The sequence below is a fragment of the Megalops cyprinoides genome, chromosome 1 (assembly GCF_013368585.1).
Source record: "Megalops cyprinoides isolate fMegCyp1 chromosome 1, fMegCyp1.pri, whole genome shotgun sequence".
Taxonomy (NCBI): domain Eukaryota; kingdom Metazoa; phylum Chordata; class Actinopteri; order Elopiformes; family Megalopidae; genus Megalops; species Megalops cyprinoides.
This window is the reverse complement of record NC_050583.1, coordinates 50567634-50594251: the sequence shown is the minus strand read 5'-3', so window position 1 is coordinate 50594251 and position 26618 is coordinate 50567634. Positions and strand designations below refer to the sequence as shown.

The 26618-nt window shown below is 43.6% G+C and overlaps 3 protein-coding genes and 1 long non-coding RNA gene across 4 annotated transcripts; 1 reads left to right on the top strand and 3 right to left on the bottom strand.

The window, feature by feature from the left end:
- Window positions 1-3361: 3361 nt before the first annotated feature.
- LOC118777827 (phosphoglycerate mutase 1-like) lies at window positions 3362-9202 on the bottom strand. The gene is made up of 4 exons (XM_036529024.1): window positions 8848-9202; window positions 6992-7266; window positions 4994-5174; window positions 3362-4145 (listed from the first exon to the last, which is right to left on the bottom strand). Exons 1-4 carry the CDS (start codon window positions 8984-8986, stop codon window positions 3976-3978), a joined length of 765 nt encoding a protein of 254 aa, XP_036384917.1. The 5' UTR covers window positions 8987-9202; the 3' UTR covers window positions 3362-3975.
- A 509-nt stretch (window positions 9203-9711) lies between these two features.
- cdc25d (cell division cycle 25 homolog d) lies at window positions 9712-13896 on the bottom strand. The gene is made up of 7 exons (XM_036520565.1): window positions 13870-13896; window positions 13111-13254; window positions 11283-11345; window positions 10940-11038; window positions 10491-10723; window positions 10059-10170; window positions 9712-9937 (listed from the first exon to the last, which is right to left on the bottom strand). Exons 2-7 carry the CDS (start codon window positions 13204-13206, stop codon window positions 9788-9790), a joined length of 753 nt encoding a protein of 250 aa, XP_036376458.1. The 5' UTR covers window positions 13207-13254; window positions 13870-13896; the 3' UTR covers window positions 9712-9787.
- A 1483-nt stretch (window positions 13897-15379) lies between these two features.
- Window positions 15380-16518, bottom strand: LOC118773490. Its single transcript, XR_005004732.1, has 4 exons — window positions 16449-16518; window positions 15959-16136; window positions 15670-15767; window positions 15380-15430 (listed from the first exon to the last, which is right to left on the bottom strand). It is a non-coding gene; the product is annotated as an uncharacterized LOC118773490 (long non-coding RNA).
- A 954-nt stretch (window positions 16519-17472) lies between these two features.
- pi4k2a (phosphatidylinositol 4-kinase type 2 alpha) lies at window positions 17473-25892 on the top strand. Its single transcript, XM_036537117.1, has 9 exons — window positions 17473-18077; window positions 20972-21172; window positions 22078-22209; window positions 22732-22885; window positions 23071-23132; window positions 23555-23654; window positions 24012-24145; window positions 24459-24518; window positions 24988-25892. The coding sequence occupies exons 1-9, from the start codon at window positions 17739-17741 to the stop codon at window positions 25147-25149; spliced, it is 1344 nt and encodes a 447-aa protein (XP_036393010.1). The 5' UTR covers window positions 17473-17738; the 3' UTR covers window positions 25150-25892.
- Window positions 25893-26618: the final 726 nt, after the last annotated feature.

The following is a 26618-nucleotide window of genomic DNA, read 5'->3' as shown; positions in this document are numbered from 1 at the left end:
TGGCATGCTGAAGTACAACGTGAAGGTATTCCTACACTTACTATGAGCTAGCCTGTTTTTAGAATATAGCAGTTGAGAGCATTGAAAAAGATTGTAATAAAAAGTTACACTTACCGTTCCAAATTATGATGTAACTTTCCTTGTTTTTGAAAGGAAAGCAATTTTTTTGTCCATTAAAATATGTAATATACATCAAATTGATCATAAATACAGTGTAGACATTGTTAATGTTGTAAATGACTATCGTAGCTGGAAATAGCTGATTTTTAATGGAATATCTACAGAGGCGTACAGACGCCCATTAGTCCTGTTTTCCAATGACATGTTGTGTTTGCTAATGCAAGTTCATCATTTTAAAAGGCTTGTTCTGAGAAATGAGGGCGATTCCATGCGAGAAATTGCCAAGAAACTGAAGATCTCAAGCAATGATGTGTACTACTCCCTTCACAGAGCAGCGCAAACTGGCTTTAACCAGAGCAGAAAGAGGAGTGGGAGACCCCAGTGCACAACTGAGCGGGAGGACAAATACATTAGAGTGTCTAGTTTGAGAAACAGACAGGTCCTCAACTGGCAGCTTCATTAAATAGTACCCGGAAAACGCCAGTCTCAACGTCAACAGTGAAGAGGTGACTGCGGGCCTTCTAGGCAGAGTTGCAAAGAAAAGGCCATATCTCAGACTGGCCAATAAAAAGAAAAGATTAAGATGGGCAAAAGAACATAGACACTGGACAGAGGAAGATTGGAAAAAAGTGTTATGTTATCTAAGTTTGAGGTGTTCGGATCACAAAGAAGAACATTTGTGAGATGCAGACCAAATGAAAAGTTGCTGGAGGAGTGCTTGACGCCATCTGTTAAGCATGGTGAAGGCAATGTGATGGTCTGGGGCTGCTTTGGTGGTGGTAAAGTGGAAGATTTGTACAAGGTAAAAGGGATCTTGAAGAAGGAAGCCTAGCACTCCATTTTGCAACACCATGTCATACCCCGTGGATCTTGTTTGATTGGAGCCAATTTCTTCCTACAACAGCACAATGACCCAAAGCACAGCTCCAAACTATGCAAGAACCATTTAGGGAAGAAGCAGTCAGCTGGTATTCTGTCTATAATGGAGTGGCCAGCACAGTCACCGGATCTCAACCCTACTGAGCTGTTGTGGAAGCAGCTTGACCGTATGGTATGTAAGAAGTGCCCATCAAGGCAGTCCAACTTGTGGGAGGTGCTTCAGGAAGCATGGGGTGAAGTCTCTTTAGATTACCTCAACAAATTGACAACTAGAATGCCAAAGGTCTGCAAGGCTGTAATTGCTGCAAATAGAGGATTCTTTGACAAAAGCAAAGTTTGAAGGTCACAATTATTATTTCAATTAAAAATCATTATTTCTAACCTTGTCAATGACTATATTTCCTATTCATTTTGCTATATTTCCTATTCAAACTCTTTCATGTATGTTTTCATGGAAAACAAAGAAATTTCTAAGTGACCCCAAACTTTTGAACAGTAGTGTGTGGGTATGTGTGTGTGTATATATATATATATATATATATATATATATTAGTGTGTGTGTGAAATCCCATACTCTTGTTAGTGGCCACTTTCCTTTTGATTTTTGTATGTACATGTATGCCTTTTTGTGTGACTCAAGACAACATGGAGATAGCAATACCAGCACAAGAAAGTCCCAATTTCTACTGGATAGTAAAATTCTAGTTATATTTTACCAACAGAAGAGCAAATTAAATGGGAAATTTCATTATTGTTGTTCTAATGTATAAAACTTGAGTTGGGATGATGTATCACATGTACTGTCATGTATCATACAATGCTCACACCCTGCATTTTATACAGCATTTAGAATTGTTAAATGGGATTTGTAGAGCGTAGAAGATACTGCCAGCCCCTCTGCCTCACCAGTGTTATATTTCTGCCAATTCTCCTTCCACCAGAAGAGGTCCTCATAACCACACTGCACATGAATTAGGTTTTCAGTAGAGGGCATACGTCTGTCACCTGAAACACTTGTCAATGCTCTGAAATTGTCTGATTTCATCTTTGACCAAAGGGCAATTATTTCACCAGGCTTCACTGAAATAACTTTTTCAATTACATTGTTCATAGGCAGAAACAGTAACAGATATCCCTTTATTTAAATCATTGTGGCAAGTATATCATTGGTGTATTTGTTCCAGTTTGCTGCAGTTCACCAGATGATCCCAAGCCACTTCACTGCAAATATCAATGAGCTACAATGTTTGAAATGATTCAATCCAAGCTGGTCAGAGAATATAATCAAGAGAAAATGTGTATGCCTGCTTGGCTTTTGTTGATAAAATGTCTACTGGGACAACTTGAACAACATAATAGACACAGAAATGCCTCACACCATCATTTCAATAGTTCCCACTTTTATTAGACTTGCTCTTGGGGGTTCATCGTCCATTTAAGTAATACAGCTAGATAGATAAATCTAAATCAAAGTGAAACTTTCCAGTAAAGTAATGACAGCAAAGTCAAGCAAACAGTTAAAGGGAGAGAGTGGTCAAATCACACTACAAGCTACCAAATCAGCATGTGCATACACACACACACACACACACACACACACACACACACAAGAATATGCACCTATAGTGCTGGTCTTGCAGCAAACATCAGCATCAGTCAGACAGGGAAACAACGAGGACGACAAGAAAAGTCTCAACAGACGTTCACATTTCTAAACATTTTAATCTCGACAGCAGTCTTGACAACCATGAAGCATTCAAAGCATAAGCTGCCAGCCAATTTTTTCAGGTGGACATCAGGTGGGTCAGTGCTCATGTTTTCATGCAGTGCTAGGGTGGGTTCTTCAGGGGGTTGGAATTGGGTTGAATGGTGCAGTAACTGTTCATACGCTGACACTGTCATTCTACCCATGCCCACACAAGCAAGGTGCAATGTACAGACACGATGAGTGACACTACAAACACAGATACACTACACACACTACACCACTCCCAGTACAGGAAAAAAAAGAGGAAGGAGAACAGAGCATTTCTACCTCTGCTCTCAGGGATAACTAGGCCCTTCCTGGATGTAACTGGTTCCATGATTGTGCGATATGATTGACAAATATACAGTATTCCTCTTCTCCACCCTTATGTCTGAAATGGGCAAAACAGAAACTGAGGGAAGCTGAAGTTAATATGCAAGAATGCAACTGATTAAAGTGCAGCCCTATGGGAATGAAATGTAGGACAACAATGTGTGCAATGTTAGCAACTCTAAACATTTACATTCAACTAAAAAATACAATGGTTTGCTTTTACTTTGCTTTGAGGCTCTGATCTCTGCTGCCACTGCACCAGGAGAGCTAGTGCTAAGCTTCTGACTTTTAAAGATAAAAGTTCCCTTTAAAATGTGCCAGGTTAACTTTCTACTTTGAGCGCAAACACTCTACAACACTCTATGCAGCACACAAAGTATACTATGTTAAACTCTTCAAATAAATATTAACCTACTTTAATAAACCTGAAAGTGTTTTACTGAAAATGGGAGAATGAATTGCAGCCAAGCTTATCGTATCAGTTTGTGGAATGAATATGCTCTGCATTGTTTTGAGTACGGTTCAACAGCTGGTCCCTAATATGCACTTTGGTCTGCTGATATTTCCTTTTAGAAACGTTTTAGTCAGCCTATTCACATCCAGTGCACCACAATGGCAGCCAAGCTTATCGTATCAGTTTGTGGAATGAATATGCTCTGCATTGTTTTGAGTACGGTTCAACAGCTGGTCCCTAATATGCACTTTGGTCTGCTTCCCGTTAGAAACTTTTTAGTCAGCCTATTCACATCCAGTGTACCATACTGATAAGCCTTCTATGTGCCGGAAGAGAGCGACCTGTGAGATAAGCGCTAGGTTATGTGAGTTGTGTGAGTTGTGTGAGCTCCTGTGAGTAAGAGATGTAGAGCGCTGCCCTCCTCCCCCCTCCAGGGGTTTCTCTACTTCTTGGCCTTGCCCTGGGAGGCCACGGCCTCCATGGCCTTGCGCACGGTCTCCTCGTCTCCCAGGAACTGCATGGGCTTGACCGGCTTCAGGTTCTTGTCCAGCTCGTACAGGATGGGGATCCCCGTGGGCAGGTTCAGCTCCATGATGGCCTCTTCCGACATGCCTGTGGAGACAGAAGCCCACAGGAAATGACATGGCCACAGGAAATGACACAGACACAGCACTGTCTAAACACACAGGTCAACTTTCATCCAGTTCTGCTGTGACTGATAGACAAGAGAGGGCACTTTATTACACAGGCAAGCATTTATTAGAAGAAGCTCTTCAGCAAAGCTTATTTACAATGCTTGAAACTCAGGCATGGGGCTAAACAAAATGGCAAAGCACTCAGGTGTTCACAATGCATTAGAATTACCACTGAGGACTCATCAAAACGCTCTGAGTGTTGGACTCTGTGCCAACTTAAACCCTGTATTCTTTTCCATTTTAGAACGTAAGAACATTACATTACATTACATTACTGTCATTTATCCAGAGCAACTTACATAGGTTACAATTTTTACATGTCATCCATTTATACAGCTGAATGTTTACTGAGGCTGTTCTGGGCCCAAGGGTACAGCAGCAGAGCCCCAGCAGGGAATTGAACTGGCAACCTTTTAGTTACAAGCCCTCCATCTTAACACTATGCAACACTGCTGCCCCTTATAATACTTAAAATTAAATGCACAGGCCATTCAGCCCACCTTGACACATATTATTGCATCTATAATGTTACTGTATCTATAACAATAACTGCATGTTTTATTTACATGGTGCTCCTTATGCATTTAAAACACTTCCAGCAGTAACTGATTTCATGAATTGATAACACCTCCAGATTTTGCCATTTTTTCTGCATTCCCCACAGCTGACAGGAGCGTCAGCTGCTATGAGCCTGACGCCGGGCTCACTGGGTGACACTAAGGATGGGGTGTATGGCCTTAAAGTGGCACTGCGGGTGGCACCTACCCTCCAGGTGCTTCACGATGCCCCTCAGGCTGTTTCCGTGGGCGGCAATCAGCACCCTCTTCCCCTCCATGATCTGCGGCACGATCTCCTCGTTCCAGTAGGGCAGCGCGCGGGCAATGGTGTCCTTCAGGCTCTCACAGGAGGGCAGCTGCTCCTCTGTCAGGTCGGCATAGCGGCGGTCCTGTGGAAAAACAGAGGGAGGTGGCAGGAGGTCAGGAGTCGTGGCAACGGACACTTCCAGACTCCTGGGAGCAGGTCGCAAGGGGAGGGCCATGCTAACCCGGTCAGCACAGACATCCAAACAGTGACTACACACTGTCAGTGAACCAGTGAACGAAAAATTCACAAACCCATGCACATCCCTCCAAATGCGTCTGAACTGAGCAAGGGAAATTGAAAACGGTGTCTTGTGTCCACGGCAGCCACCTTAAATCCAGACTATGAAGAGCCGGTAAGCATTTCAAAGGGATGACAAACCCACAAAGCAGGAATTCAGAAAGGAAGTCAAAACAAAGTAGCCCCATGGAAGATCTCAGAGTACTGCCATAATTCTGGACATTTTGGACATTCCCGACACCATGTATGGTCAACAGAAAGCAGACAGCTCTATGTAACAAAAACTAAAGAACAGTCCCTTGACTTAAAATAAATATGTTTGTATGCAAAAGAATAAGCTCATAAGCTCACAAAACAAGCTCATACATTAATATGGTCACACAACCAGCGTATGGGGACTGTGGTTAGGCTATGTCCTTGTTTTGCACGGTGTCTGACATGTTATCACTGTCTTTTCCCAATCACGACCCCAGCCTCTGAGAAGGGGTTCTCAAGATCCATGACCTTTTGGACTGTGGAATCAGCCCTGTTGTGCTTTCCTGCCACACATTAACTCATCTATGGAATCGCTACAGGAGTGTGGAATAACAACAAAGAATGTAAGAGGAAAGCAGAAATATCTATCAGTGACAGCTACTGTGTGTTCTGAGCAGGAAAACAAACATCTCCAGAAGTACATATAATCATAAACTTTTATGAGTGACTGATGTGTAAGAACACTATTGAACTTTAGTGCATTTTTCATACGGTAGTGAGAGAATCCATGCCACACTGGGGTGGCCAGGGGAAACACCCTAATCAAAATCATATGCATATTTTCAGGCCTCAGAAACATTTCCCCTGTGACAGAACTCTGCCCCTTTCACAACTCAGAAAACCTTTTCACAGTCCTCAGAAAACCTTTTCTCAGCCTCAGTCTGACTCATTCGCATCCCATAATGAGTCCCAGCATGCACCACAACCTGACACTGCGCTTAAACACCAGTTGCCATAACGATGACCCTGTCACTTGTCCAACCAACAGGCGCAGTGCTGCGCCCACCTCTCCCCTTCTGAGAGAGAACATTAGGTTCACCTTAGGCATCACTGCAGCCCTAAATAGCTGCAGAGTATTTCTGCAACTGCGTCAAGTAAAACATCCTAGCAAAACTAAGTGCACACAACTCTGCTAATTATTTCCCACCGCACATTAATTTGCAGTAATTTGCACTAATTTACTGCTTTGAAGTCATTCACGCACACAGTATACTGGGGTTACAAAGTTGTAATATAATGTGCAAAGATGAAAAGAGAGATCCAAGTGGCGATAACAGTTAAGTGTACATTGCATCAATGTACATTACATCATCTGGGAGACGCTCTTACCAAGGGCGACTTAAAATTTTATCCATTTATACAGCTGTATATCTACTGACACAACTGTGGGTTAAGTACCTTGCCCAAAAGAACAACAGCAGTGTACCCCAGCAGGGAATCAACCTAGCAACCTTTTGGTTATGAGCCATGCTACACTAGAACCACTATGCTAAACTATTGTGCACAATGTAAGCATAGTACATAGGGATGAAACATTTCAAGTCAAGACCGATACAACAGACCCCAAAACTGTCCCCCTAAACTTGAATAAAGAGGCGCTATTTCAGGGTGTGGGCACCTCCTCACCTCGCTGATGACGGAGTAGAAGTCATGGTCGGGGTCCATCGGGGGTGGGGGGACATCGTAGGAGCGCCTCCAGATCTTGACCTGGGCCTCACCGTGCTTGGCGGCCGTCTCGGCCTTGTTCAGGCCGGTCAGACCACCGTAGTGACGCTCGTTCAGCCTCCAGGTGCGGTGCACAGGCAACCACATCTGGTCGATGCTGTCCAGCACAATCCACAGCGTGCGGATGGCCCTCTTCAGCACCGAGGTGTAGCAGATGTCGAACTCGTAGCTGGCGTCTGCATAGGGCAGTTAAGACCATCAGCAATTCGACCCCTAAGTGGATTCTTTTTACCCATCTAAGATTACATATGGCTATATTGTGAAAGTTACTCAGTTTTTAAAGATATCATAGCCTATTATGCCTCCTCATGTGTGGCCAAATACACTGATCCATAGTTGCAATGTTAGATTCCATATTCCTAATGTTAAATGGCCTGCTTCAGCACCGGGGTGTAGCAGACATCAAACTCGTAGCCAGGCCTTTGGGGAGGGGGCAGGCAGGAAAAGAGAGAGGAGAGAGAGAGGAGAGGGGACAGGGGAGAGGAAAGAGGAGAAGTCAGATCCATCAGTGTGGCAGGACTGGTATGGAGGTTGGTCTCATAACCCAAAGGGTTGTGAATGGAATTTCCAGGTAGAGACTCTGCCGTTGCCACCTTGAGCAAGGAGCTTAACCGGAACCGCTTCACTAAATCTCCAGCTGCATAAATGGACGATATGTAGAATGTAAAACTGATAAAAATATAAGTTGATTTGATCTTTTTTTGCCTCTTTTAGTTAATCGTGGAACCAGGGTCATTTTCAACAGCTTTAGCAAATGTATTCTCGTGTTCTTCTGAGGAGACGAAATTCAACACACTCGCTTCTCTGATGAGAAATGTTTCACGTACTAAGCATTGGATAGTTTACTTAACTGTTCTCAGATATCTACCATATTGTTCAAACAATCAAACAACGATGCCCTCGTGAAAATGGCATTTAAATGGCATCTAAGCTTGTGGGTTTCATTTTGAAAAGTCAGATGAGTGATAAATGATTTGACAACACTGTCAGACAAAAATGAACACAACACTTTCATATGTATTCTATCACTTAATGAATAGGACATTGTTAATGGCTTTATCAACAAAACTGAATGTGAGGAATAGGTGTGCTTAAAGGAAGGGGTGTAGGAAGAGACACGTGGTACGCATGTTGTCGTATCTTCTCATCCTGTGCGTGTTCGGGTATCTAGCTCTCTAGGTAGGTAGCTACCTTTCACCGCATGTCTGCTTTCTTTCAACCACAAAGGGTAGCTAAGGTGATTTTATATTACCCTTACCAAAAGGACTACTAACATGAAATTGGTTTCAAGGAATGTTCGATTGCTAACCAGGCTGACAAACAAAATAATACATACAACTCGCGAACTTCCTTTGCGATCGTCTGGCTATTTCTTGATAGAACACCATCAGTATTCCATGGGTCTACCATGAGTATTAACGATTCCCCTAGAGATGATATTAGGTAGCTAACAGCTAATGGTCACCAACGAAGTTAGTGCTATAAACCCAATTAATTTTGATCCCTGTAAGCGATTTCTATACAAAATCATTGCTAAAATAGTGGCTGCGTTGTTTTCTAACCTAGCTAAGCTAACTGGGTAAAGCATTAGCTGATCAGCTTCTGTTCTGTAGCTTTAAAGGACATTTTGTCTACCTGCAATCCATTAAGCAGCTAAACGTTATTTTGCACGGCTCTCACCCAATCTATATTTAATGTGGAGGGGAATAAATACAAGCCAGAGCTACTGTCAGTGTTGTAAATCAACTAAGAATCACCTTTCAGAGCCTCCCCGCCTCTCTTGGCCTCCTGGACCCCGGCCTCGCTCAGATCGGCGTCAAACCATCCGCAGAAGCGGTTCTCCTGATTCCAGCAGCTCTCTCCATGACGGATCAGCACCAGTTTATACGCGGCCATTCTGACAGATTTGCTGCTCCTGCTGCGCTTTGGGACACCGAAAAGCGAAACGCGGCTTTGATAACACGTCAAGAAGAGTCGAACAGACGGCGTGACGAGCAGCCTGGCTCCACGGATGCAGGGCAAAGTAGCTAGAGGTGACGGTTTTTGGTCCTGAACTTGACAAGAATGTTGCGTCTGCGCTTCCTGCAAGGTTTCCCCCAATCAGAATGCAGAACGCCGGCCGTGCCCGCAGGGGAAGCGAACTCCGCACGTCAGCATGGAAGCTGCATGCTCTGCTACAGACTAAGCAATGTGACCTTCAATAAGCGCAACGATCACTGTGAATTACTAAATGGCCAGACATTGCAAGATGCTTGCATGATCAGTTGCAGTTAATATGCATACTATGTAAATGTATGTGTGGGTGTCCGTATTACTACTATATTACTAAAGTAACATTTTATAAATGTACGACCTATTCTTATACAGCGCCTTCACTTAGACGATTCTAAAACTACGTCCATAGTTGCATCCTTTAAATAATTTGAGTAAGCATGACCCATAAAGATAATATATTGGTATATTCGCGTGTTTATTGGTTTTCACATTTACAATTACACTTTTTATACTTACACTTTTTTGAAATTAGCTACATTCATAGTTGCATCATTTAAATAATTGGAATAATCATGATTCATAACGACATTATATCAGTTTATGCATGCATTTCATAATTTTCGGGGAACAAATACAGAAGGACAGAATAACCAAAACCGCTCCAATATCTTGGGTCTTCAATGAAAGTGATTACGAGCCACTTCATGGCGAAATTGCGAAGGAATCTGGTTTTAAAAGTAGCTTCCTTCGCGGCCGCATGACTCGTGATCTTCTTTTCCCACGGAATCTGCGCAGCTGTTCCTTGAAGTCTCGGTGGCGCATCGGTATGTATCCACAGGGGTCACATAGACCCTAAAGAGAAATTGGAAAATTGCATAGAGCTGTGTGCTTTCTGACGTACACTACGTAACATACGTACTTTTAATCTAAGGATAATTCTGCAGTTGAATTATATAAATTACACTTTGCGTACCGGGAACCGGGTGTGAAATTCTTTGTACCCTCCAGCGAGGACATACAGCTCCGGGTAAAAAAGCTGAGGGTAAACGTTGAGGTTTCTGTCCATCTCACGCAAGTAACGGCATCTAGTGGTAAAGTTTTGTAGACAATACAGTCATGACTACACAAGCAAACATGAACATTTACCCCAGTGTCAGAGACCGATTATTCACATAACATAAGGCATCACCAATCCATTACCTGGATGTTTGTGAATTAACAAAAGGAAGAAAAGATGAACTTTAATTTTGTCGAAGGGGAGCCTAACAATCCTGCATGACCTAACTTATCCGCCATTGATACTGTATCATTAATGTCATTCCTGCCTAAAAATGGGAGAACAATATGTGTGTGTGTGTGTGTGTGTGTATGTCTGTTGGTGATTACACGTGAAAATCACACTTACAGCCGGGGCCCTCTCTCAATGGAGAACTCGCAGTGAAAGATTATAGGTTTGTGAAGTGAGGAGCCACCCGATGGTGACCCAATGACTGATGGCCTTTCCTGCAAACCATGTGTATCCGAGTCCGCCACAGGTAGGCTGCTAGGAGGCTTCATCTGGGCGCGTACTTGGGACGTGACTGAATCCTGGAACAGAGCTTCCTGTAGTTGAGCTTCAGAATGGATATTCACTGCACCCTGTACGGACACCCAGGGTTTATTTATAGAGACTCATTCTGCAAATCATGCAATATCGTTTCAAACATTCCTGCTTTTAATTATCAGAACAAAAAATAATCCTGAGAGAGGGTCTGCATGATAGCAGACTAGTAATGTCCTTCGAAGCTCCCTACCCACAAGTTACATGCAGGTTTAGTTCAGTTAACTGACATACGAATTTGATCCCAGCCTTACCTTGATATGCCCACCTTGATATTCATAAGGGTAGCGACAGTCTATGATTAGGTAGCTCTCCACAGCATTTTTATATTTTCCTCTGAGGAGAGACGCCACCTGCGGGACATGACAAGGAATGCATCCCCAGCTGTCACTATGGCTAGTCTTTAAACTAGGTAAATTAGTTTTTCAGTAACCAATTACAAAAATTGCAGTGTACCAATCCAGTCTTAAGTGCAAATAATGAAGCTACATTATTGCAACATAGCATAGCACATTTTTCCCGGTATTAACTTCAAAAAGTGGAGCATGATATCTGTTTGTAGAAATGAGGCATTGTAAGACTTAAGTCTGAACTCACTGTCTGAGGTGATATGCACTGCAGATCCTGGTGTTCCCCTCTCTCCACAGGGAAGAGATGTGGCTGTGAAGATACATGCACCTCAAACAGTGATCACCAACCTTACATTTCATAACAGGAGGCAAAAACCTCTCTCTTCACAATCTGCTTCTCCTCGTCATGTTCACCATTTCATGCATCTCATTGGCATTTCATATCCATTAATGTCAAAACAGAAAAACCATCTGCACACCTGAGCAGACTAACATGATACACAGCAGACATAGTATTCAGAACTGAATACAACATCTGCACAATGTGGTCTTTTATAATTGCAAAAGGAGTTCTGCAAAGAATACAATGTGGAACCCCATTTTGATTTCAAAATGACAAAGTTATCATGGGGTTAGGTCACTGTACAGCATTGTATTTCTATCAGAACTACAGGGATCATGAGGACTCAGTTACAACCTTGTGAAGGAGGAGCCTTCACCTGTCTGCAAAATGGCTGTAATGTTAATGTGGTGTTAGTCATGTTGTATTGATTGTTACATTTATAGGATCCTTTGTTTTTCCAATGTACTACATTTGCAAGACAGATCTCACACCGTCAGCATCACTCTAAATGGGTTAATTATTCAATTCTTAATTGTAATTGTGTGTAATTTAATTATACACAACTAGCCATTGGTTAACAAGCCACGCCTGCCTAAATAAAAGCATATTAAATACAGGTGTGTGGCTGGAGAGCTCACTTTTCCCCCTTCTGCTGGAGTGTTGAGGCTGGTTCCTTTTGTTTATTGGTTTTATAAAATAAATGACTGCCATTTTGAACATTTGTTCATTCTGTTGATGTTTTTGTTGTGAGCAATGCTGGCCAGCTTCTCCAAAATCTTCCATGTGGCAGCTACTATGTTCTATTGCAAACATCATGCCCATCTGGCAGGCTGACACTGAAAGGATTTAACTTAGCAGCAGTTCAATGTGGCATCGTTCTAGGATCCAGACTTCCTGGGATATGGTAGTGTCACTGGTCTTTACCTCCTCCTGGTGGCCACATTGGTTTTGGTGGGAGAATACACCCACATGGGTGAGGAAGCACTCAGGTAAAGGGGAATGCAGTCTAGGGATAAACACCTGTAGTGAAGGGTGATGACACTATGGCTCTGCAGCAGCTCCAGAGCTCATAACCATGTGGTACGTCTCTCTGATGTGGCAGAGAGGACCGTGGTTCAGCAACCCCTCACCACAATATGTTTTCTGCCGCACGTTTTGAATACACTAGATTCTCCCCTTGTTACTAGTTATCAGTAGCCGCTAGTCTCAAACCTTGCTGTAGTCTCCAATTAGATTTTTCTCCTCGGAATCTGGGATGTCTAGAGGGTGCAGTCTATGCTTGTACTGAGCCTCATGATCAGGGAGCAACGGCTGCTGGGGGGAAAAAGTTCAGACGTTCAGGTCAACCTGAAAGCTTAAACTCTTTAGATTTATATATCAACATTGAACAAGTAGCTTTCATATGTTATTGTATATCTGTTCATCACTGGTTGTATGAGGAATGCTGGCTATGCGTTTATATTGTTTAAACAAACATCTCTGAAATATCATGCAATGTACTGCTTACACATTTCAGGTTAAAGTGTGCCAAGTTATCAGCTTCCTCTGTGAAAAGACAATTCCTGTTTGCCACTTCAAGTGTTCACCACATTTGAAGCCAAATGTTTTTGCAAACTTTGCCTGCCCCCCCCCCCCCCCCCCCCAGTAAGTGTTCAATGGGCATAACACTTCCTGCCCTCTGGTAGTTTTTCCAGTCTCAGCTAAGGAGTAGCAGAGCTCTTGGGTTCCTCACCATGAGGTCTACCTCTCCTGTGTCTCTGATATCTTTAGCCCCCTCGGCCCTGGGATTCCAGCCCCGTCCAGTTCCTCCTCTGGCAGGATCCTGCATCACCGTGGAAACAGCAAAACGACTGGACAGCTTCACTCGCAGACGCCTCTGCACGTCAGACAACAGCAGCCATGGGGAGGGGGAAAAGAAAAAAAAAAACGCACCTTTTGGTTTGTAGATCTCTGATAAAATGGAAAGGACATGTATAATTGCATTTCATTTTTACTCATGTCAATGAAAATGGTGAGACCCCAACTGGTATTTGCAGCACAAACTTCACTCAACAAACAACAACAAAGCTTTCGTTAGATGGATCTGGACACGGCCACCTGCTAAATGACTGAATGCAAATGTAGATGCCAGTTAACAGTATTGGCAAGCCTGCCCTCCTCCTCTTGCAAAAAGAAAGACCATGACATGAAGTGGTCAGCCATATTAACAGATATAAAGTATGACTGCATGAAATACAGCATCATACCTCAGCAAAATCCCTCAGACTGCTCAAAGAAATGAGCCAGTATTATTGTTACAACATACTAGGCATCTTCAATGATTTATGAATGGCTGCCAGGGAAACATTTAAAGTTTAATTATGATAAAAATTTGGCTCTGCCTTCTAATTCTAAGTAAAAATAGTACAAAATCAAAAGTATCATTCAAAATATACAAAGGGACAAGTTTTTGAGGTATAAAGCCTAAAAAGCCTTAATTAAAATGACTTACCAACACATTCCAGCTGATATGCCTTTGTCAAAGTCTACAAAAACAATGAGACAGCAAGGCTGTATGGGCTGCTCACACTCAGCACCAGGTGTAAACAATCATTTCCACCACTGTGGCACCATGGGATTTGTAGTTTAAAACAAGGAAACAACAGGATGCTTGTTGATGCTTGATAAGGCCTGATGATTGGATTTACAGGAAACAAAAAAAATCACAAATATTGAATTGAAAACTATAAAGCATGGGAGTCTATTGGAATAATCAGGCACAACTGCAAATGAGACACAAAACAGCACAACAACAACATAGCCTATATATGGTAAACTCAAATGAAAGTAGGGACATTCAAGAAAGTGTTCACAGAAAATGGACCAAGTCCATATCTTCAATAAGGATAGGGACTTGTCTCCTTTTCTGTGAATTGCCAGAGTGGTGTTAATGATGATTGATTGCACCTGGTGCTGATTGATTGTGTGAGTAACCCATTAGCCTTGTAGTCTCATTGTCTTTGTTTACCCTGATGAAGGCACATCAGATGAAATACATTAGTGAGTCATTTCAACAGAGGCTTTTTAATATTTGCACCTCAACAAGTTGTTCCTTGTTATGTTTTGGACAATGGTTTTGATTTTGCATTATTTTTACTATTTCAAATTATAATCCATAGTCATTATTATCATGATTAATTTCCTTTAAACCCAAACAGCACTTGTTTAATATTTTAAAATACATTATAACTTTTTGCTCAATGCACTGCGGCTTTTATTACCCCCTTTCTTTATCTAAATTTTTCATGTAGGATCTCACATTCTCCTTGTTTGCTTGTGGGTCTTCTCTACTCCCTTTAGCCTTCCCAGAATGCTGTCCCTGCTAACCAGAAAGACGTCCCGTCATTTAACGTCACTGACCATTGGAGTCAGGGCCAGGGGCACTCGTAACGTAACGGTATTGTCTCAGCCTGCCCTGCTGACGTCACACGTCAAGACACAATATACTACAATACACAGTATATCTGTCTGCTTGGAACGATAGTGCTGCACAATCGTAGCTACTGGGCATGATTGATCATCAGTGGCAACTCCATCATCACAACATTACTAAGTCGCTACAGCATAATCTTATTGGAAATCTTACCATTTTGGGAATCGAACATCTTAGTGAGCCAGATCTACAAAAAGAAGGTAACGAATAATTGAGAATAGCACACTATTTACCAGTGCGAGGGCCCCAGTATATTATTGTATATGAGAATTTGTTCTCAATTAACTTGCGTGGTTAAAGGTGGGGTAAATAAAACAAATAACTGAAATAAATCGCAGATCAGCGAGTTTCATGCTGTTTCGATATTACAGCACGTATAAATACCATAGTTATTGATTACACTTATTAAATTTGGCAGAATGGATAAGTTTCACACAAAATATTCAATCGGTGCATAAGGGCGAATAATGTGTAAATTATCATTGGGAGAGTCAGTTGTTCCCCATAAAGCAACCGATGTACAGTTTTTAACACACTTACCCCTCTCTTTTGTGCTTGCATTCTGCCCCTTTGGGTATATCTACAAAGACAGAGGTTGAAAAAAAGGAAATATTTACATTGGCCTTGATTATATGGCAAAACATAGGGCTAAATTTGGGGGAGGGCTACAGTTAAAATCTACAGTCTAGTCCCGGTTCCCTACATGCTGTTGTTTTAGGTGACAATGGTGACTTGGCGACACAATAATTACCATACGCGTTCTCAAGCTGGAGGAAACCCGCTACGGTTAATTAAAGAACCCAAACTACTAGCCCAAACCTGTCGGCGTCGTCATCTCTGGGGAAACCACTGCTTTCTGAGTCGGGCTTGGAGTCAGAAGTTCCGGCGTCAGCTGAAGTCTCCTCCGAGGGGTGGAACTACAGAGCGTGACCATCAAATCAGTGTATTCATCAAATCAAATAATTCATCTAAACATACATGTATGTCAGAAATTGCAATTTACAATCGAGTGGAAACCAAAATCATATTTCGGCAACTGTATTGCTCTTTTTGTATTTTATGTATTTTAGCATGTTGTTTGTTTTTATAACGTTAACTAGATTCGTACCCTTCACAGCAATGAAGATTTCCCAGGCAGAAGGACAGCTCTGAATCTGATGACTGGCCTGGATCCGGGGACGAGCACCACCAGGTATTATTTTGCGGGGAACACATACCTTCTTCTGGGTTTGAGTGCTCATTTGAGACCTCCATTCAGTTTTCCCCCAGCGAATCAAAATGGTTTGCTGATGAATTTGAAATGGCAATGAATATTGTATGTTTTAATTTCCCACACAAATATAAATCAGGTTGCTTTACTCTGTCGAGTATTAAAATTAATTAAAATTGGTTTTAGGTTAGCTATATTAACGTATTCCATTAGTAACGCTTCATTAGACATATGTTGTTTTAAATATGCGACTTATTGTAAAATACTCTATGAATAAGTATGGTCATTTTTAATTTAAGATAGTATGCACAAACATTGCGTTGCATGTTATTTCTACCACCCACTGACATTATCGTTAATTACAGAACGTGCAGTTGGTTCTCCTTACCTTAGGTGAGAATGCAATGCCCTTTCTCCATCCTTGCAGCTTTCTGGGGTCTGCATTCACACCCTCCCCTTAGAAACAGCCTGTTGCTACAACAAGCAGCATATTAGCCAACACGTCCCGCCCCCACCGACCAAGCCTTTCAATCAATGCCTGCATGACACTGAATCTAACGCAAACACATCGCTCCACGACTGACAGCATTGTGTTTACTGGAGAAGTGCTGCAACGGGAAATGGAGAGTTCTCGCCGATGTCGCTATAACCACTGCAACATTAGCAATCAGATAATCTTCCGATCGCATTGGACCCCACTTCTTCAAATGCCTAACTTAATATTACAACACATAGCCTAATTCCCTTTCCTGCGTGCTTTGGCCGTTAACTGAACGGCTTGTTTTAACAGAAAATTATATCTGCTCATAATACGTTTATGTTGTAAACGATTTGTGGAATGTTGTTTATACGATTTTTCATGCGTCAATCACCCATTACATCGCCTGAACCCTGAAGCAAAATCTTGTCAAATGTATGCATAACCGCAAACACCATTCCTATAATATATTCCGAACCATTGTACGTTCTTTTTTTAGTGATTTTGTTATTCTGTTTGTGCACTGTTATATATTACATTCATAGGTGTCAGTATATTTTTCAGTGTAGTTTTGAAGGCAGCAGATGAAAAAGACAGAATCTCACAGGCCAAACCGCATCTTTAAGTGCATTTGTTGAAAAAGAATATTCGGCAATATGCGTTGCTTTGTGTGCGAATGTAGTTACTTTCTTTAACATTCTCATTACAAATGAAATTGTTCGCTACAATCTGGCAACATCATCGGTTATTTCGTTACCCAATACTTGTCCAGTATTATAGGTACAGCATCTTGTCACGGCTTTAAGGGCGGTGCACAGCATTACGACCAATGACAGAGTGTATCTACACTTACTTGGGCGGTGCATAGATAGTGGGTGGAGTGTAGTGCCTATTGATGACTAGTGTGTATAACGTCTGCTCAGCTGTAGCTCTGATTCTGGGTCAGATTGTAGAATTTTTACAAAACTATTTGGGGGATGATTAGGTACGAGTGAGCTGATCCTGGATCGGCTATTGAGGGCAGGATGCTCACGGAGCCCAACGGATCGAGTGGGAGGGCCGCTACCCGGAAGCTGACAGTCAGCTGCTCTCTATGTTGAAGCTCCACGCAGGCCGAATCAGCTTTGACACTTTCAGACGTTTCACCCGCACACCTTTCCCAATCGCTGTCCTCCTGTTGTTCGTCCCCTCTTCTCCGGAATGGATGAGACGAGCCCACTGGTCTCCCCGATCCGGGACTCCCACGATTTCACCCACTGTCCCACCGAACCCACGAGTCCCCGAGGCGCGTTTGGAGGAACGCCGGGGTCAGTGGTCCGGGTCCCAGCTGGAAGCCCCGGACGTAGCCGAGAGCGGCAACCTCTTCTTGAGCGGGACAGAGGGAATTCTCCGCGGGGCCCCCACAGTAACGACTTCCCCGAAGATCCAGAGTTTCGGGAAATAATTCGTAAGGCAGAGCGTGCTATCGAGGAAGGAATTTTCCCTGAAAGAATCTACCAAGGGTCCAGCGGCAGCTATTTTGTTAAAGATTCACAAGGGGTGAGTTTTTTTTTTACATTTTAAAAAGAATTGAAATCGACATTGCTTTGTGTAATAAAGTTCCCTAATAGTGGTATTCACTGTTTTCGTTTATATGCGTAATGGACCATTTCCTAAATGAACACGTTAGTTTGGGTAATAAAGGAAAATGTTTTCCTGCTGCAGAGCAATTTGTTTTCAGCAGGTATCAGGCCTTGCTTTCACTCTGGTTGAAATGTTTTGCTAAGTAACTTAGCTGTGATGTTTCTTAAGAAGACGAGGTAAACAGCATTCCGGTATTTCATAAATCCCTGGCAACAGTAATCGAATATCACTTAGAAGCACGGCGCCAAATTTCGATATGTTGTCAGCTACTCTACAGCGCGCTCCCTTATGCAGGTCTGTGAGAGTAGTAGGGATCTGTGACTAGCTCGCTACCATTGTGCGCTGCATTGACGCAGCACTTTGGACCTCACTGAAGTGTACCAGCTTTGCCTCCGTGCTGATGGGAGTTAGTGCACCACGAGACCGCGGCCCTTGTTGAGTTTTGTTTCGTTTTTTTTTTTTTTGGTCTGCTGTCGCGTACATTGCAGTTAAATCAATCAAAAGGGAAGTGCGCTCCAGATGGTTTCCACCGGCACAGAAACTGGCGACTTCCTCTGTGAGGTTAAAATAAAATTATCACTTTTCAAATCTGTTGAGGTTAAATTGGGCTCCGTAAAACAGATTTTAATTTTCTTTTGATTTCTTAATAGATAAGAACCTTTTTATGTAATTTGATTGTGAACAGGTAGTCCTTAAAGAATATGTATTCAATGTACACCACATGCCGATATACATTAACAGATGTCATATTAGGCAATGGTTTGTGCAGTGGCTTGGAAGTCTGTCTTTCTATCTGCAGATACTGAAGAAATCCACAAGATTTCACTTACCATAACAAATAAAAAGGTTTGCTCAATAGAGATTACCACACCTGGCCCAACAAGGAACTTCCAGTTCATGCTCACCCACACACAGCACTGACAGCGATGTTAGGCAAAGAACAATTGGAAGAAACACTTTGAGGGGCAGCTGTCCAACCTCATATGATGGGACAGACAGATGCTTCCACTTGGGCCTTCAGTCTCAGGCCCAGTGGGTCAGGTGGGCACATTACATTACATGACATTATTATCATTTAGCAGATGCTGTTATCCAGAGCGAATTACGTAGGTTACAGTTTTTTACATGTTATCCGTAATACCTTGGGTACAGCAAGGGTACCAGCAGCAGTGTCCCATTGGGACTTTTTGGTTACGAGCCCTATGCTACACTACCGCCCCTCTTCTCAGAAGGGCCACTGTCCTTTTGACCCCCTGTTCCCCCCAAGACACAACCAAGGCTTGTAGGTTCATAATGTGCTACAAGAGAAGCTCAGGAAAATGTGATGGTCTCTGAATGAAGTCTGTCCTGTGTTATTATTAGTGTTTATGCACCTGGCACATTGCCTCGCAGGTGGATTGGCATGGCTTACATTGTGCATGTTGTCTGTCGTTGGCACCATGCTCAGGGAAATACCAGTAGGTCTCTGCCTGGGAGCCACAGGTTAGGTTCCTTTTCCTGGTCACACCGCACCTGTAGGAGTGCGTGGGCTGTGTTTCCTTCAGACTCCTCCCTCGATCCCTGCTCTCCTCAGTAGCACTGATCTCAGATCAGTCCTCACTCTGCATAGCTCATGTATCCATATTAACTATGTGCTTTGCCAGGGACTCAGGCCTGGTCCTAGGATTTGGGAGGGTGGGGCAGGGGGGCCAGAAGTGTGCCAGACTTACCTAAACATACACCTGACTAAACTTTTAAACAGGTGGGAATCCTTTCTGACTTTGTTTCAGTTCCCCGCCATTTGACCTTTTTTCCATTGAGTTTTTTTTTTTTTTGGTGGTTGGTCTGGTTGCCTTTTCGTCCCTCAGAATGTCTGGATATGCAATGCTTACATAGTCATGTGCCAGCAGTCTTCACAAGCAGAGCTCTTTCACCAAGCCCTTGTAACTAATGCGTTTTATCACAGTTGTTCTGTGTGTGAGCTGTCCTGGAATTGGAATGCATGTTATATATGGAATCAGGAGAGTTGACACGTCTTTTTTTTTGGTCCAAGCAAACGAACGTAGTCCCTTAATTTTCTCATGGGTTCAGAGACCCATAATAAGTGTGTGAATTCATCCCTTTTGTGACAGCCATTGGGGGGGGGGGTGAATTTACCAAGTAGGAATCTTACAAAGGAGGAATCTGTCCACGTTCAGACTCATGGCATTTCATCCGATGGTCATGTGAGAAAAACCTAAGATAATCTCATTGACATAATCAGTCGCAAACCCTTCCAATTTCCGCTTGTTAGTCGCTTGTAAAGGCCTGCTGTTCGGGCTGTCGAGGATCCCTCTTCTTTAGGAGCCCTGAGGGTTCTGGGTACACTGGTGTTTGAGAACTGTTGCATCATTCAAATTTGACGTTTCTGTCACAAGGGAGTGACTGTAAAAAAGAGGGCGAACATCACTTCCCATTCTGCGTTTTTGTCTTTGGTATCCAGGGCATTACGAAACAATGGAACTAACCGCCCTGCGATTAAGGGCAATTTGTTGTCTAGTACCAGTAATGGAAGGGAGATAATTACAGTGCCTGCATGTTTCAAGGGATGGGTCATTAGGCTAGTGTGTGAAATCAGAGGTTCAGCAGTATTATTTGAAAGTCTGAAATATGCATCACTGAAATTATTCATTCATTCATTTTCAGCATATGATAATATGGATCTAAGTTAAATCCAGATGTCACCATGATTAATTTTTCCACTGATTTCCCTGGGATATTCAAGCAGGTCAGTCCCTTTCGAGCTTCAGTCGCCCGCGCTCAGACTCTGCTGTGCCTTGTCATTTCCGCAGAAGATCATCGGAGTGTTCAAACCCAAGAATGAGGAGCCGTACGGCCAGCTGAACCCCAAGTGGACCAAGTGGTTACAGAAGCTCTGCTGTCCCTGCTGCTTCGGCCGGGACTGCCTGGTGCTGAACCAGGGCTACCTTTCCGAGGCCGGGGCCAGCCTGGTGGACCAGAAGCTGGAGCTCAACATCGTTCCCAGGACCAAGGTACCGTGTGCATGTGAGGGGACCAGCAGGGGGTATCTGTGCTCTTTGCTGCACAGAGTTGGGTCTCCATGGAACTTCTTGATTTGATAAGCACATCAGAGTTGGTGTTTTCACTGTCATATTCAGAATAAGGACTGTACCTGTTTCACAGAGTGTGCTAAGAATAGGGTGTGTGTGTGTGTGTGTGTGTGTGTGTGTGTGTGAGAGAGAGAGAGAGAGAGTTGGGTGTTCATAATAATAACACATACACATACGTTTTAGACCCCTACTTTGTGAGTCACTCTGGATAAGAGCAATTTAGATTACATTACATTATCTTATGTTGTCATTTAGCAGATGCTCTTATCCAGAGCGACTTACATAGGTTACAATGTTGACATGTTATCCATTTATACAGCAGGCTATTTACTGAGGAAATTCTGGGTTAACTACCTTGCCCAAGGTTACAGCAGCAGTGCCCCAGCAGGGAATTGAACCAGCAACCTTTTGGTTATGAGCCCTGCTCCTTTCCACTATGCTACACTGCCACCAAATGACAAAATGTGATGTATGTGTCCGTGTAATAAGCACTATCCCTGCTACATAGAATGCGACCAGCATGGGGGTTATATATTAATCAGACTGAGCTCCATCCTTGATGTATGGTCTGAGGTCAGCACGGGGGGTGCGTCTGCTTCTTATCTGGGGGAAGTGTGCTAAGCAGCGGCTTTAGGCGTGGCTGCCATTGCAGTCTTCCGTCGGTCAGCACTCCTCTGTTTGACTCAGCAGCCTCCTTGGCAAATGACCCCTGAGATCAGCTGCATTCCTCGGCACCTTCCCTCGTGACCGTATCACTGCAGCCCCTCCCACCTGCCCTCTCGACGCCTCACCCTCCCCCACAGTGACCCCTTTGGCTCCCCCCACAGGTTGTGTACCTGGCCAGCGAGACCTTCAACTATAGCGCCATTGACAGGGTCAAGTCCCGGGGCAAGAGGCTGGCCCTGGAGAAGGTGCCGAAAGTGGGCCAGCGCTTCCACAGGATAGGGCTACCGCCAAAGGTACTGTATACACCCCCCCACCCCCCCCCCCCCCCACCCTTCAGCCAGGTGTCAGGTCCCTTTCTTTAAAAATAAGCGGGACAAGTGAATTAGTTACTGTAGTCCTATCTTAAATGTTTGCCTTAAGCAGTGACTGGTTTTATTTCTGTTTGAGTTGTCCCAAGAACTTCTGTAAATTTTGATTAATTCTTATCTTAAGTGTTGACATAGCACTCATTGTCTGTGAGGCTGCAAGTCATTTTTATCAAATAAATAGAGCTAGAAACAACTGGCTGTGACTGAGGAACAGCAGATCACTAGTTACACATCACATAGGGGCCAACTCAGCCAGAAATCTTTATGATATTTATTTAGCTTGGCCGTTGTTTTCTAGCCTCATATATTTCAGAAGCCTTTAGAATGAAAGAAAATGGTTTGTTATTGGCAACCACGATGATCCCTGGACTGAGGTCCTTTGTTTCAGTTGTTAACCGTGTTCTTTGAAAGAGGACGATTCATTCGGCTCCTTTCACTTCCCTGTAGGTGGGATCTTTCCAGTTATTTGTCGAGGGCTACAAAGATGCCGACTTCTGGTTGCGGCGCTTTGAGGCAGAGCCTCTGCCAGAGAACACTAACCGGCAACTGCAGCTCCAGTTCGAGAGGCTTGTGTGTTTGGATTACATCATCAGAAACACAGGTATGAATGTGAGTGCCCTCTAGTGGGTGTGGAAAAAACAACAGCATGGAGTTGCTTAACTTCAGAGGAGCCTGGGGTAGTTATTGCTCTGTATTTGTTGGAAGGTTGCCATTTTGGTTGAATTTCTCATTTTGTGTAAATAGTGTTAATGTGGTTGTCTCTCTTTTTGGGTTTTGTGTCAACAGATCGAGGGAATGATAACTGGCTTGTGAAGTATGACTGTCCAATGGATGCAGGAGGCAGCAGAGTAAGCAGAACCACATTTTTCAAAGTGAAAGAATTTTATCTAGCTCCAGAAAACAGTAAAACGTGTCAGAGTTCACAGCACGCTAGAGAAGTGTTTGGACCACAAATTCCACACTACCATGGCGCAAAATTGTCTTCAGTCATGAGCAAGGCTCTTGTTCAGAAACTCTTCAAGCTACAGTGTACATTTACAGTCTTAATAAGATATTACTTGCATGAAATCCTGATGTGTCGGTCTCATTTCTGTGCTTATTTAGGCCAGACCCTTGTGGGTCTGTGGTATTTGATAAAAAAGGCATCAGCCTCATTTTCTGTTTTCTCTCTCTCCCTCTTTCTCTCTCTGTCTGTCTCTTTCTTTCCATCTTTTTCCCATCTCTTTCCCTCTCTTTCTCTCTCCCTCTCTTTCTCCCCCCCCCCTCTCAGGACACAGACTGGGTAGTGGTCAAGGAGCCTATCATCAAACTAGCAGCCATAGACAACGGTTTAGCCTTCCCCCTCAAACACCCTGACTCCTGGAGAGCCTGTGAGTACCGCTGCCCCCATAGCCCTGAAGTACCCGCTGTCGTTCTGTGAAACCATGGAAACTGCCCAAAGTCATGAGGCATCCCACTGTCTTCTAAAACACCGATCCCCCTAATGCACAAATGTTTCAGATCAATTAAAAACCCAAAAAGGGTCTCCTACGTGATGGTGCCTGGAAAAAAACAATTCATTTCATTTTAATAAACATGCAGTTGTCATTTATCTTCAATTCTGTTACTTGTCACTCTGTTCTGATACCCAAATAGGATTAACTCGTCGTGAGTGTGTGTGTGTGTGTGTCTGGCTTCTAACCCACTGTTAGATCCAAGAGTCACTGTCTTGTCTCATGTTGCAACAGATCCATTTTACTGGGCCTGGCTGGCCCAAGCCAAGGTCCCCTTCTCTCAGGAGATCAGGGACCTGGTCCTGCCCAAGCTCTCCGACCCAAACTTCATCAAAGACCTGGAAGAGGACCTCTACGAGCTCTTCAAGGTGGGTGGTGTCTGAACCCAGATACTTCCCAGGTTTCACCTTCATCTTCTTATAGTCTGGCTTTGATAATTTAATTTGTGTTCATTTCCCCTCTGCTGAATAATGTCGTCCATGAACAGAGATGATGGTAATGATTCCAAATCTAGTTAAACTTTGCCTGTTTATTGCCTGGATATGAGCCAGAGATTGTTTAATTGTTTAACAGATGTAAGCATCATCATAGTCTGCAGCGTGCTTTAGAAATGTGTCCTTCGTTACCTTCTGTGGGACTGAGAATGAATCCTCCCTCCTGTGTGCATGCTTTTCCTCTCAGAAAGATCCTGGGTTCGACAGGGGACAGTTCCACAAGCAGATCGCAGTCATGAGAGGACAGGTGAGTTTGCTCAGAGCTGAGTCTATGATCCATGAGTGTGCAATCTGTGGATGAGGGAGTGAGATTTTATGGACTCAAAAATGGGTGGACCTTGTGGTATCAGTGACTGGCTGATCTGAGCCAGTTACATAATTGTTGTGGAGCTCAGGAATTTTGATTGGTCACTTAATGGGGCTCCACCATATGGGCCTCTACCATTTGGTTTCTGTTATCTAGTGACTGATGTATGGTAGTATACTTGGCTTCCCTTGTCTAGTCAGGTTGTCAAGTTAACTTGGGGTAGGGCTTGAAAAGTTTTATGTTCACGCTCACTGGTCTGGGATTATTGTTAGCCTGGTCTGACACTGTTGCTCGTTTAAATTGAATGGATACACTTATGTTCTATTGTTTTGCATGTAATGTAATGTTCCATCACTAGAGATTCAGGTTGTCCGTTTCCCCTCTGCTCTCCACTGCTGCCCTTCCACAGATCCTGAACCTGAGCCAGGCCCTAAAGGACGGGAAGACGCCCCTGCAGCTGGTGCAGATGCCCCCTGTGATCGTGGAGACGGCACGGGCCCCGCAGCGTGCCAACAGCGAGTCCTACACGCAGAGCTTCCAGAGCCGGCGGCCCTTCTTCACCTGGTGGTAGTGAGTGGGGGCCGTGGAGGTCCCCCTACAGGACAGTGATGGTGGAGGCAGAGGCAGGGGGCGGGAAAAAAACCAGCCATGCTTCTTTTTTGGCCTCTCCAGGCAGTGTCTCTCTGCAGAGAAGGGAGTACACTGAAGGACACCTCTTTCTCCGTGCTTGTGCCTTCCCTTTGTCTAAAAAGGTGAAGATGAAGAATTACTGGACAGATGCCTTTCACCCCCTCCGGTGTGCACCCACACACAGACACACACACACATACCCCATGCAGTTCTCAACAGGGCCTCTTTACATTCCCAGCAGCCTCCTGGTTACCAAACAATAAGCTCCACCCTCCCGGTGCGGTAGGGAAGGGGTCGTGGCTCCTGCTTGTCTGCTATTGGCTGTACCACAGCTCCATTGTGACATCATCCGACTGCTCCTGGGATGGAGGGAAGGGAGGTCAGAGAGGCCTGGGGGGGAGGGGGGAATTCAACAGTAGAACAGGAAGGACCATTGTGGCAGTTATATCTCTGCCAGTCAACCCCGTGCTCCTAGGCCTCAGCAGGAAGCAAGGGGAGGACCTGTGGTTTATCACCCAGGCTGAGGAAGGGCTTCATGAAAGAGAACGGGCCGCTCAGCGCTGTTTCCGACAGGCACTGCCTGCCTGCCATTCAATGGCAGACTCAATAACACTGTCGCCATATGGCCTGACACTGACACCCATCCTGCATCCTTTGAAGATGGATCAGTTTCTTTTGCCTGTTTTATGGGAGAAAAACAACTGGGTGGGAGTGGGACTGGGTGTCATAGTCTACCATAATCTATCATGGACTTGCTTATTACTGATGGTACAGTACCTCTAATTTTTTGATGTGAGAATCTAAATATGAGCTGTTAAGATCTGCCAAGATTGTGTGCTGACTATATTTCAAGCAAAAGAAAATTACAAACGAGTTTAAACAAATAGTTTTATTTAAATGAATAAAGTTGCATTTTAAATGGAGTAAGCTGTTATCTGTGACAGCTTCACTCCTCACTAAAGCCTTATTCTTTGGAAAACACTTTCACAGCTGATTGGAAAGAAGTCAGAAGATGGTAGAATACTTAGATACATAGATATCAGTCAAAACTTTGATCTTGAAAAAAATGAGGGCAGTTCCAGTTTTTTTAAATGGCAGACATCAACAACTGTATGCTGTTGGTTATTTGGTGATGTCTTGTGCCCCTGCCTTCTCTTGAAAAAGTGGTTACTACATTTTACCTTGTTGATAGCTCCACTTGGCATGTGCAAAGTGGAACCTGTTACATACACCTTTAAGAAATGGAGATGGTATGGTGCACATTCTTTATTTTTTTCTCTGCCCCCAGAAGCAGTTCCAGGACCAGCTTCTCCCAACCTTACCTCAACTCTATCCATTATATTAAAAAAGCAGACGCTTCTCATGAATCAATCCTAAACTGCTCTGGGTTCCATCTCTCTGTTCTCAGAC